At 39.7% G+C, this 13,394-nt stretch overlaps 1 protein-coding gene across 7 annotated transcripts in view; it reads left to right on the plus strand.

Annotated features, from left to right (window-relative positions):
• The first annotated feature begins 269 nt into the window (after positions 1-269).
• The window catches only part of brsk2b (BR serine/threonine kinase 2b), a 140,850-nt gene continuing 127,725 nt past the window's right edge, over positions 270-13,394 (plus strand). For 6 of the 7 annotated variants that reach the window (XM_079604715.1, XM_079604712.1, XM_079604716.1 and 3 more), the window contains exon 1: positions 347-612. In XM_079604715.1, coding sequence (XP_079460841.1) covers positions 522-612 — 91 coding nt within the window. In that variant the 5' untranslated portion in view covers positions 347-521. Of the gene's footprint in view, positions 613-13,394 lie in introns of all 7 variants that reach the window. The other variant, XM_079604717.1, reaches the window with a different exon arrangement.

Genomic DNA, 13,394 nt, shown 5'->3' on the forward strand with positions numbered 1-13,394 from the left:
CCAGCAACGTGCACCGTTTTCGTGGAATATTCCGAACATTATAAATTGTAGGCTATGTAGCCTATACCATAGTCTATAATTAATTCTAAAACAAATCTAAATATCTCTATATTTAAAAAAAAACACACATAATTATCAGTACAGTGCATCCATCAAAAACAAGGGGGTTTCAACTAATAATGCCTCATATGATGCAGTATTGGGACATTGATTATTCAAACACAGCACCGTCCGCGCTCTTCATCATCTGAGAAATGTGTGTTATGCGCGCACACACGCAGCAGGCGCAGGCTGAGCATCACACGGGCGCGCGCGCTGCTGTGAGATTATCCGAGCGCTCGGCAGCAGAGAGAGAGAGAAAGAGAAAGAGGGAGACGCGGAGGAGAGCAGCAGCAACACCGATCCTCAAGCAGCGTCTGGAGCAAGAGCTGGGCGGGGAAATAACTGCGGTACTGAAGAAATACTTCATTGCCGAACAGCAGCAATTTGTCGGCATCGCAACTTCGTCCGTGTAAAGCAAAATGTCATCGACGGGAAAAGACAACAGCTCCCAACATGCGAATTACGTGGGACCGTATCGCCTGGAAAAGACGCTTGGCAAAGGACAGACAGGTTTGTCCTTTTGTGTGCTTGAGATCTGGGATGATGACACGCGCTGCTCAATGCGTTCGCGCGATGACTAAATATGATGCGCGCGTGTGTGTGTTTTTGCTTGTGCTGACATGTCATTGTGTAGAGAGGGTTTCCGCAGATAAAGGACCTTTGCCTACTTTTCTGACCATCCGGTGAGATCTTATTAGTTGCTAAAAAAATGTTTTTGGGTGGAACAAGTTGGAAAACGTTCACACAATCTTCCTAGAAAAGGTCTTCAGAAATTACAGTTTGGCTTTGCGGCTCGCTTTGCTTCTGCCTAATGCCGTTAATCCCGATTTGTCAGGCAACGGGATGTGGTTGCACTTGCAGGTCCCACTGCCGAATCCATTCGCCTCGTACAAGAGCTAGAATTGAATGTTTGACATCAGGGTACAGGTGGCCCTCGTATGTTGCTGCTGCTGCTGCTGATGGGACAGTTTTGGTGCATCCGTAGTGCACCATGTGTTCAACCTAATTTCCTCTGCAGTCCGGTGGTGCTGAAATTTAGTGCTGAAGTTTGAGATGGGCTATAAGGGAAACTAGTCTTGCTTTAGTTCTGCTACAGGCTACTGAAAGCCTGCTTGCTGCTTTGAGCTGTTGTGCTAATCAATACCATAATCATATAGCCTAGGTTTACATGACCACGCATTGAATGACAAAAAGGTTATTCTTATGTTCATGCCAGTTTATTGCTGAGAATGACTGCATGACATGGGAGCGAGGAGGACGAATTATTGATCTGGAGGCATGTTTTTGTGCTCAATGTTCTGTGGCCACTGTGGCTTCTTCTGGTGTGGGTTTGGTGGAGAACAGTTATTGAGTCGATATCTCTGTCCAGACGTATCCAAGTCAGGGGCCTGCAGCTGTTATGCAACACATGAACTGCAACTGTTAGAGTATCAGATTGACTGTATTTTGAAGAACATGGAGGACAGAGTTGATGATCTTCAGGGTCTTCATGTTCTCAATCATGTTTCCTGTTAAGAGTAACCAGTAAGGCTGCAATCTATCTAACATTGGCATTTATGAGCTGACAGCTTAAAAATCTAGCACTTGGTTTTTATTATTATTAAAGACCTCTTGGAATCATAATTGCATTGTTGTGGCCTTTAGTCTGTGTCTATTAGCTTTGAAGCGATTTATATAATGTTCTTACTGTATATAATTATAATCATGTTAAATTTCAATTTCAACAAATGTACACATCTAAAAATGGCAGTTTCTTCCTGTGTCCAAATATACTATATGCAGAAAAAGCAAAGCATACACCCGATTTAAAAGTATGTCTGAATATACATTATTTATGAAACAATAGGCAAATTATACGTGGATGATGTGTATCCGCTGAGATTCTAAAGTGTGCAGTTAGTGCTGACACTTTGCTAAGTCTGAGGTTGTCAGGTTTCAAATTTATGATAATTGTTCGGCTGGTGGATCTTGTAAAGAACATGCAGTATAACTGATATTAGATACCAGGAAAGTTGTTACTTGTGGTTAAATTGTACTTAACACCCAAGTAAAATATTTTTGTGGTTGCTGTTCCTACGTCAGAAGTCAAATAAAACACAGGTCCAAGCCAAGGACAGTGGCAACATGGTGGGTGTAGTATAATATCTAGGAATGTATTCATAAAGACATGCATACTTAAAGAACGCACTTCATCAACTGTCGATTACTACGTTCCTCATCAAATTTAGTATGTACTCTGACTGATATTTGGATGCAACTTTTCTCTTCAGGGAAAAATATCGATGACTCATCTTGCACTCGTGGACGTGTCAAAATTAGTGTCTCAATAAGAATCTAAATCATCACCTACGTCTGCCTAGCAACAGCAACAGATCATGGTTTAGAGCTGTCATATTAACTAAAAGCTATTTGCTATTCAAAAATGAACAGACCAACCATTTCAATAGGAAAAACGTCACAGGAAAATAAACTGCACTCATCAAGCCATTTAATGGGGTATTAAAGGGATAGTTCACTCAAAAATGAAAATCCTATCATCATTTACTCAGCTTATGTCATTCCATATCTATATGCTTTTCTTTCTCCTGTTGAACATAACACTTTCAGAAATGTGTCAGTGTTGAGAGATGTCTCGCACTGTCCATTTAAGAATAGGACGTTTTGTCGGCAATTAAACTATTGGCTCCGTTTCTTAAAATAAATCCTTGTGTAGCCCGTGGTTAGAGAAGAGCGGAGGGTATTCCTGCTTGTTCTGCTGCCGTTGGCATGGCTGCTGAGAGAATGCTGCACAATGAACGGCGCTTCTCAGTGCTGCCGCTGCAGAGGAGAGCCCATATGTCATGAGAGAGGCTCACACATAGAAAGAGGAGCTTGGGGGAGGGGTAGGGATAGATGGGAAGGGGGTGGGTTTGGGGATGAGGGAGGGAGAGAGAGAGAGAGAGAGAGAGAGAGAGAGAGAGTTCTCAGAGCTAAAGCGGGACCCCCATGGGAAACAGTAAAAAGGACGCTCTAGTTTAATTTACCCCCCTCCTTCACCTCCCCAAATCAAAACGGATGTACGTGCCCGTATTTTTGCCTCCTCTGTTTCTTTGTGAGGCTTCAGCCATCGCACATAGCGTCCTCACTGCTCGAGTCAGTTGAGAGTAGGCAGAGGAATATTACAGGAGATCACCGGCTGAGATGGATTGGACCGTGGTAGTGGTTACCAAAAAACAATAACGTTACAATACCTGCTAGGGGTGTAACCATACATTCATGTCCAGATTTAGTTCGATACAACTATACTGATCTCACAGTACAATACGCTCACGATACTTTAAACTAAAAGTACTGTTCATTAAATTGCTAAATTTGGGATTACATCTGGAATGGACTTGAATGAATGCACTCCATGTTTTTACCATATTTGATGCTAAATCTAATCTGTCTAAACTTTAATTTTGGGTGAACTATACACAATACATTGTTGCTATCCACTATGCCACAATATATTGTTACACTGCTTTGTGAGACTCATGCAGTTACTGTGTATTTTTTTTCTGCTAATTCGTTCTGTTCGTATCCCCTCTACTCTACTTATTCCCTCCTCTTCTCCTTCCTTCACTCTGTCAGGGTGTCCCAAAGGAAGCCCGTTAATGAACCGGCGAAGTACTTGAATCACGAACACTGTCACGGGCAGAAACAGTGCCCTCTTGCTGGGTCAGGGTTAGACGGCGTGTACAGGCAGGCTCCATGCAGAGCTCCAGGCCTCCACTGCTTTTCCAGCATGGACATGGAGATAATCAAGCTATATATACACACTACCTCAGGGCCAGTGAGTGTCTGTAACTGGTGCAAGGCGGATATGAAGAGCTGCGGGCAGAACCACATAAAGTATGGTCATTTTGCTGCAGTGTACGAAGGGTTGATTTCAATCCAAGGTAGTGCTTTCATGTAAGGGATGCCATTGCTTGTCTTTGCCAGAATGTATTTTAGAAAGACACAGTATTAGCACTAGACCTATTCAATTACACTTTAACCCTTAATTGGTTGAATGTTTTGCCAATCATGGGTGGGGTAGTGAATGACGTCCCGGGTCGAAAAAGACCCAAGTTATGTGTTTATGAGTTAAGGTGAAGTCAGTGCCAAAAACAGCACCAAACAGAAGTGTTGAAATAATATCGTTCTGACAAACCGATAGTGCCACCCTAAACTAATGCTGTTGGTTTAGTCGAATGTTTCTGGTTGCTCAAACTTTTTTCTTTTCGAAAGAACTCAAACTATGGCTTGGTATGAGAGACATTTTGCTTCATTTTAAGCCTTGGTCATATATTATGGAATTTAGGATTGGCAAATGATGCATATTGTTTTTACTCAATATTTAAATCAATAATCTGTCATCATTTACGCACCCTCATGTCGTTTCAAACTTGTATGATCTTCTTTCTTATGCAGAACACAATAGAATATATATTGAAGAATGTTTATACAATGATAATCAGTGGGCTCCAAAACACCATTGGTCCCCACTGACTTTCAATGTATGCACCAATTTATTTTTCAAAATATATTTTTTTGTGTGTGTTCCGGAGAAGAAAGACCAACCCGCAATAAGAAGGTGCGTAATAATTTTTACTTTACATACAATGGCTTGTAATATAAAAATGGAGTCGTATTATCCAGTTAGTTTCCTTGACTAAGGGAGAGAAGTTAAGATAATATAGTTAGGAGGGAGGGAGATCAAATCACACTTTAGGAAACTCTTCATCACCACAAAGAATGTTTTGTTTTTAGCCTGAAAAGCCTGTTTGAAATGTCAGCTGTTGACTGTCTTGCTGGGCTGACTTTGTGAACAATTTGTCAGTGTGTTTCTGTCTGAGGGGGTTGCAGTCTCCCAGACATATTCCAGCCTTCAGTTGGCTCTCATTTACTAAGTGCCAGATAGCAGTGGTTGGTTGTCATGGCTGCGCCCCCTTCCCACAAGCCTTTTCTTACAATGGCCATGCTTTCCATCTTTCCAGAGATCAGAGGCAGACAGCAACAGTCCTCGAAGCCCCTTCTTTCCCACCCTTGATTTATGTAGATTACATTCAGTCTCTGCTATTAACACTGTAAGATGTGCACAGATGAATCTATAGAGGAATACGAAGCCTTTACGTCATACGCAAGAAATGAATCCTACGGAAAACTGTTGAAGGAATGTGCGCTGGGATGATTGGTAGAGCAGAGCTGATTCCACTGATGGGCTCTTATACATGAGATTAGAGTATTTCTCATTTAAGGCTGGAATGAACTGCCAACATTTTGTCCCTTGTTGACTAGCAATTATATAAATATATTTATATTTAGTTGTGGTTTATTGCTCATTCATGTCACTCATCATTAACTTTCCTTGCAATGAATCCTCTCTCTTGAGCCTAAGGAACATTTTAAAGAGATTCCATGCTGTCCCTGCCCGTGTTTTGTGCCAAACATTTTTCCTCGTGAGAAACATCAAATTCGGTGCACTAAAAGTGTTGTTGTAGATTATTATATTTTATACTATGGGGCTGTTGAATGCTTGAATCTGATTGGTTGACTAAAGTTCTAAGGTGTGCAATTATTTTCAGGGAAACGCATGGGTAAAGTAGTTCCAGGCAGGTCTTGACCTCATTACAGTTTCATATCACTTCGCCAAATGATTTCAGTACTTTTTAAAGGTCTTTACAGCCCAAAGAACTAAAACCCTCAACGACACAGAGCAAGCACATAAATATACTAAACAATAGGATAAAAATGACGTACAGAATGATGTACGGAAAGCACATACAAAGCAAAAAGTCACAAAAATGTCAAGAAAAACCTCATAGGTTAACCAGTATTTCCAACAAGTTAAAATTTGAAATATATTTCAACATAACAAAATTGCATGTAAAGCACTATTTTGTTCTTCATGTGTTGATGTGTTTCCTTTTGAATTTGATAGTTGATCATCTGTGGCAGGTGGTATAAGAGGGAGGGGTATTCACATGCAATAGAGCATTTGATTATGCAAAAAAATCTGTGTGTTGCAGGATGAGTCATCAGTATGTTTTGGCCCGTTTACCAGAATAGAAATACTTATTTAATTGTGCGCAATATAATTGTGTACAGTACATGTGCTAAAAGAGAAGTTAGTTTTGGAGTACACTAGCTTATGACCTCAAAGCCAACATAAATGGAATAACATTTTAATTGAATGGGATTAATAACTATTTATAGTATGTATCTGGTCTCTAAATGTCTCAAAAGCTAGTCTCCCTTCTATTTTGGTGGTGATTTGTCCAGACAGAAGTGTCATTTGTTGTTCAAATTATCTGTGGTGTGATGCTATACATTGCATTGTGTAGTTTTGGTCCCCTCCCCCTTTCCCACTGCAGAAAATTGCTCCCTAGTGTCTGATGCAGCTGTGAAGCCTTTTATCAGAGAAACACAGCAGAGACCCTTAACTCCTGGTGTTGTCCCTACCATGTTCCTCTCTCTATCGTCATCACACCATCCCTTTCAGAACCGTCTTTTAGCTTTGCTTTCTTGCCATGAATGCTACGTGTGGTATCTGCTCTTTACACAACATTTGGAGGTTTTAGCTGGAGGGTATTGGCAATCCCAAGGTTGGAGTCACAGGACTGACTTGAACAGTGTGAAGAAGCATCTAATCAGAAATGGCACAGCCAAGAGCAATAATTGCAGAAATAGCAATCTTACTGTACACTGTTGTGTATATAAGTATCATGAAATGCTACAAGTACATCTGCAGTGACACAGTCCAAACAGTGGGCAACTGCTCAACAGATGGACTAATTGTGGGTTTGATTAGGATAGACATTTAGCCTGTAGCCTGTGTAAAGTGCTTTGGTGCCTATCTGCAAGTTCAAGCCAAAACGGAGACTGCAAGCACAGATTAATGGGAATACACTGATAGTACACTGATAGTGAGAGAGAGGGAGGGAGAAGGGGTGAAATAAGTGAAAGGTACAGAAATAAATGTGGAGGGAGAGGACAGTAAAAGAGAGATTTTGAGTGGAATAGATGGTACAACTTGAATGTCAGGGAGAGATAAACATAAACATAAACGTGTTTGAGAGGGAAAGTAAAAAATAACCCTAAAAATTACAAATCTATCATAATTTACTATCCCTTGGTAACCTTTTCTTGAAGTTAGAAAGTTTAAAGTGTTAGTTCACCCAAAAATTTAAATTGTCATTATGTACTCCCTGATTTCTGGCCCTGTTTCTGTAACTTTGACGCTAAAAAAACACCATAAAGAGATCATAAAAGTATATCAAGTAAATCAAGTGGTTTAATCCAAGTCTTCTAAAGAGACACGCTTACTTTGTAGGATGAACAGATTTAATTTAGGCTTTTATTTCCATTTAAACTTTAATCAATGCACATACAATGTGAATGAACAAACCTCATTCGTTCTTGCGGGTCAAACAAGCACATTTGATCTTCCGTTTACCACATTTAAAGCGCTCTATGAATGTGCGTCGATTGATGTTGATGACAGAATTTTCATTTTTGCTCGAACTATCCCTTTAAATTGGAAAGCAAAAGCACAAGTATCATAAAAGTGGTCAATACAAGTGTGTGCTAAACTCCAAGCCATGACAGCTTTATGTGATGAACAGATCTTCCACTCCAGTGAGCTGTTAACAGTTGCGACTGGATCATTGAGTCAGTGAGTTAAACACCAGAACCAGATCAGTATGTGAATTTGTGAACATTTTGTTGAACTGGTTCTCTGGTTCATTAAAAAGATCCAACTCTCAAGAATGATTTCTTTATGAAACAGACAACCCTACTTTCAGTGAATAATGATTTTAAACAAAATATCGATTTGATTTCCATCTGTCTCACATAAACCTATTGTAGAGAACTTGGAAATAATGCACAAGTCGTATGGACCATTTTAATGCTGCTTTTTGGAGCTTGACAGTCCCAGTCCTCATTCATACAGAATAAGCATATAAAGAGTGTCTAGGATATTCTTCAGAAGTTTACCTTTCATATTCCACAGAAGAAAGCAAGTGAATCAAGTTTGCAAAGACGTAACGGTGAGTTAACAATGACAGAGTTCATTTTTAGGTGAACTATTCCTTATAAAAAAATTAAATAAAATAAAAAATTGACTGATTTGTTTTACCGCAAAAAGATACTCAAGCATGAACATGTCAGTATCACATAGTTACAGATGACTGAAGGCTAAACAAGCAATTTAAGCACAGAGCACACTGAAAATAGAAATTATAAGACAGCGTTACAATACAAATGCATTATATTCTTTGGGCGTTTGTGCCATTGTGCCAGTACTGTATGAATGAAATGAGGTGTCATGTTGTTTTGCACGCATGATTGATTGGTAAAGAACCCAGAAGGGCTGAATATCCTGTCCAGATGGTGGGGTTTGGTCAAGCCGTGTCATTAGTCAGGTGGTTGCTGATGCTTGGTGGCCCCTTTATTCACAACTGAAAGGCATTATCTTTCTTTTACTTGAAGAGTAAATTAGAGGAGAGAATTTACAGGTGAAAATGAACAGGGTTTGAGGGAATGAGTGTTTGTACACCCAGCTTAGAGACTAGCTATTTGCAAATCACTGAGTACAATTTCACAGAGTATTAATAGTATGGCAGTACTACTCATTTTCAGCCAATCACTGCCTGTGCAGCACAACCCCAGCAATAGAATAATAGCTACTCACATCACCTCCCCCCCCCCCCCCCCCCCCCCCCCCCCCTGTCTAAGGCAAGTTGAAGGTTTCTATGGAAACCGGGGGAGGCTGTGTGCAATTTTATACATATGTTTTCTGGACGGCTATGCCGCATGGTTCCTCAGCCTTGCCTTGAGGGTCCAGCTATTGATTGTAGCTTCTCTGAGTTATTAGAATGTGAATGAGGATCTCCCCCATCTCTTAATGTGTGCTGAATAATGCCTTTCAAGGCTGAATTTGAGCTTGGACCTTGTCTGATATTATCTGTTAGCTCACAATTTCACACCTAATGACGGGATCTGGTGTACCAATGGGAGTTTTTCAATGCCCGAAGGTTCCTGTAGAACTGAACACAGTTTAATGGTTCTAGGTTATGTCTGTTTGTACTTCAGTCTGCAATGGCTGGAAGACCTAAAAAGTCTTGCCTTTAAAGTGTTTAGAAACATGCATACTTTGTGGGACTGTGATCATTTTGTATGTTTATTTTGATGTTCAGTCACATGAGATATTCAAGGAAAGTGCTCCAATTTGTAGATGTTGGTTCGACGAGGCTTTAAAGGGATAGTTTATCCTAAAATGAAAATTGTCTCATCATTTACTCACCCTATTGTCATTCCAAACCAGTTTGCCTTTTTTTCTTCTGTTTATCATAAAAGTAGATATTTTGAAAAAAGTAAGTGGGATCCAATATTGTTTGTACTGCAACATTCTTCAAGCATCTCCTTTTGTGTTCCACAGACGGAAGAAAATCAGAGCAGAGGTTTTGGAAGTTTGGAACAATTCTGGAATTTTTATTTTTGGGTGAACGATATATTTAACACTAAACCTAGGCCTTACCCTAACTGTAATGAGTACTGAGTTCAAGACAACTGCACCACTGGCCAGTGCAACATAAACCTAAAACAACTGAGTGCGCCTTTAAATAGACTAAACCTTAAAAATGATCAGATTATTGCTATTGAGGTGGCTTTAGAATTATCTAAATGAATGGAGAAAGTGTTTTCAGAGATTAAATTTAGATATCACTGAGAAATCAGAACAAAGGCTGCTTATTTTGACACCAACACAATACAGGGAGAGAGGGACAGAGAGAAAGAAGTGTTATTTATATCGTAAGCGTTCCTCTCCCACTTTTCTTTGAACGTTTCTCTGAGCAAATGCAGGTTACGGACGTTATTTTCCGGTGCTTTCATTAGTTTGCCTATGGCACTGCCTCATTAATTCTCTGCCTGTCAATGTAGTATGTGCTAATATAGTTGTAATGAAATATTCAGCCGTTTCTCCATGAGGAATGCATGAGGTTTGTTGCTCTACAGGGATCCATCCAACATAGAGTTCACACACCATAACCATTTTCTACTGTTATTACTAATTTGAACGTGGCTAGTAAATGGGTTTATGGGCATGCTTTGCACATGATCAGTGCTGAGGTATGTTGATATGATGAAGCAAATAGTAAAGGACTGCAGGAGAAGCAGCCAGCACGTTTTCTTCTGAACATTGGAGTCAAACTCAATTAATGGCAAGCTTTGTTTGCCTCCACAGCCAATCTATCATGAGAGGGATCACAAAGCTTGTAGATGCACGTGATACAGAGCATTTCATAGTAATTCCGTCTGTGCAACTTGTGCTACAAACACCATGTAGTAAATACTTGCTGTAACTGGTTTAATAATATTCTATCTTATGTTTATTTCTTTTGTGAAATGTCACGAGCATGTACCACTTATCTTTATTTAAATTAGATTTAGGACTGGGTTATGACATTTTCCTGATTCAGTTCTGATTCATAGGCTCTCAATTCAGATTTTTCAGTCATGCTGTCCATTTTGCTATTCTTGCATATGAAATAATTTCTCTCTCAGCTAATGCTGTGAATTATACAGGCCAGCATTGATTCACACCAGCCTTTTCAAACTATCCATTGAAACAAACTGCTCATAACAGATTGTTACGGAAATCAGACTACACTGGTCATAATGTATGTTTTTGATTCACTAAAAAGAACCGGCTCATAAGAAAATATTGTTTTTCCTTCTTTTATACATAAATAATACATTATAAATTTAAAGTTGCATTGAAAGTGTTCTTGTTTACAATGTAGTTCATGTGCATTTTGCTGCTATTGAATCAGACTTTACAGTACGTGTGTTATGTGTAACACACTGTAAATGCAACACGTCACCAGACTTTCTTTATTTGAGCGATGAAATTTAATGACCTGCAGTAATTTGTGCAATTGACAAGAAATTATTCATCCGTTTCCATTTCAAGTAGCCCTGCTCCAGTAGCGACTTTCCTCATGCCTGAATGAGCTTTGTGTTGTATGACATCATGTGACCAGCTCCTCATATCCATATGACACGGACAGAGCCAATGAGAGGTCTCGCTAACTAGATAACTGTGTCAACATGAATCATTGTTATTGATATTGCCTGGCACACCAGACCAGGCAGGGCATACGGTTCAGAGACTCTTTTTTTTGTCTCATTTACCCCTATTAGAAACTGAAATAATCCATCCCTGGCGTAATTGGAAATCCACCCACGTGTTACTGTAAAAGACACACACACACACACACGCATTAAGGAACTTGGTCATTCTACGTCTGTTCAAAATATGTTAAAAACATAACTACAAGAGATAGCGGCTCACCGCCTCGGGCTACATTGAGGTTGTGATCTCTCCGCAAAGTCAAGACCCTCACACCCCGCAGAACACACACAGATGGCCCCGCGACTGCTCGTGCGTGTCTGCGTATGCGCCCGTGTTCCTCCGCAGCTTTTAGCCTCTGCGCAGGCTTCTGATCAAGTGGCATAATCAGATTAGGGAGGTGGGGAGAGGGTGAAGAGACATTATTTTCACTTTGACTGCAATGATGACAGGTACTGCCACGGGCACATTGAGAGAGAAAGAGAGAGAGAGACAGTTTGGTTGCCAGCTAATTCCTGTCTGCGTGTACAGTATGTGCGCACTGGGCTCCTTCTAATTTAGTTGTGCTCTGGACTGAGGAGACTCAAGGAGTGAGGCTGCGTTACTGCATTACAGCACAGCAACTGTTGCCTGACGTGTCTCTGTGGAGATGGTGCGGCACACATGCTGAGCACATCTGGCTTGGGCGAGTGCTGCCTGGTTCAGCATGGCAACAGCATCACACAGCCCTGCAGACCGTCACAAGGAGGGGTCAGGGCCTGCTCTCTGCTCATATTTTAGCCCTCACACTGAATGCAGATCTGGTACCTCTATTCATTTTTTTTAAGTTCAGTTTGAGCTGGAAGTCAAGCAATGATTGATAAAGGGATCTCTTTTAGTCTTTACAGGGCTATTTTATTGTTAAACGTTTGACAAATTGACTCATTAAACCCTGAATTGTTTATTAATAACATATCATTCCTGTGACACATTGCTGCATAGTGTTTCTTATCGTATGTTGTGAGTGCTGCTGATATATAGTTTCATAAGGGTGCGTATCTCTGGCCTGTGTTTGAATGCAAGTGCATTATTGCTTTTTTTTTTTTTTTTGCGTGGTTTTATATTACCCATATTGCACTTGTGCAGTCCAGTATTATTTTTCTCCTTACATTAGCCACAGAGTGCTTTATGAAAGATATTATTTTCTGCTGGATGCTTTATGCTGAAGAAGAAAAATCCTTTATTTCAGTGCATGTGGGCATCTTCCTTTGCTTTAAGCCCTGTCACTATGGTTACAGCAATGTTTGTGTGTGTGTGTGTGTGTGTGTGTGTGTGTGTGTGTGTGTGTGTGTGTGTGTGTGTGTGTGTGTGTGTGTGTGTGTGTGTGTGTGTGTGTGTGTGAACATCTTTTAATTTTATATGTTTAATTGATTGGAATTGGAAATGTCATTGAATATGTCATTGTCAGTGATAAAATATAATCTAAAGCAGAGCAAATACAATGTACAGTTCCTAATACTGACTGGTTGGTTTAGCCAGTGATATATTCTAATTAAATTGATCAAAAGTGAGAGTGAAGACATTCGTGATGTCAAATCTATGATGTCAAAAAATACATTTATGATGTTCATCACAGAATCCTGAAAGAAAACCCAGTTTTCCACAAAAATATTAAGCAGCACAACTGTTTACAACATTGATAATAAGACGTTATTAGTTTATTAGTTGAGCATCAAATCAGCATATTTGAAGGATCATGTGACATTGAAGACTGATGCTGAAAAAACAGCCTTGCCATTATAGTAATAAAAAGATAAATACAAAACGGTTATTTTCCAATTGTAAGATTTCACAATATTACTTATCTACTGTTTTTTTTATTGATGAGCATAAGAGGCTTATTTCAATGTGAAACATCAAGTTATCAAAAAAACAAACATTCAAAGAAATGAACATGCATGCACAGACGAATTGTGGAATTCTGTGAAGTGAAACATGAATAAAAATTGGTTGAAACATTGTTGAAATACGAAGAGTGAGCATATGCAGTATTTCATCAAGAGAATGGCAGGAAAAGAATGCGCATTATCCAGAATATGCTGATTACATGCATACAGAAATATTCCAATAACTGTGAACCATGTAAACCAAAATATGGACCTTATTTTGTAGA

The sequence above is a fragment of the Phoxinus phoxinus genome, assembly GCF_949152265.1.
Source record: "Phoxinus phoxinus genome assembly, chromosome: 2".
Taxonomy (NCBI): domain Eukaryota; kingdom Metazoa; phylum Chordata; class Actinopteri; order Cypriniformes; family Leuciscidae; genus Phoxinus; species Phoxinus phoxinus.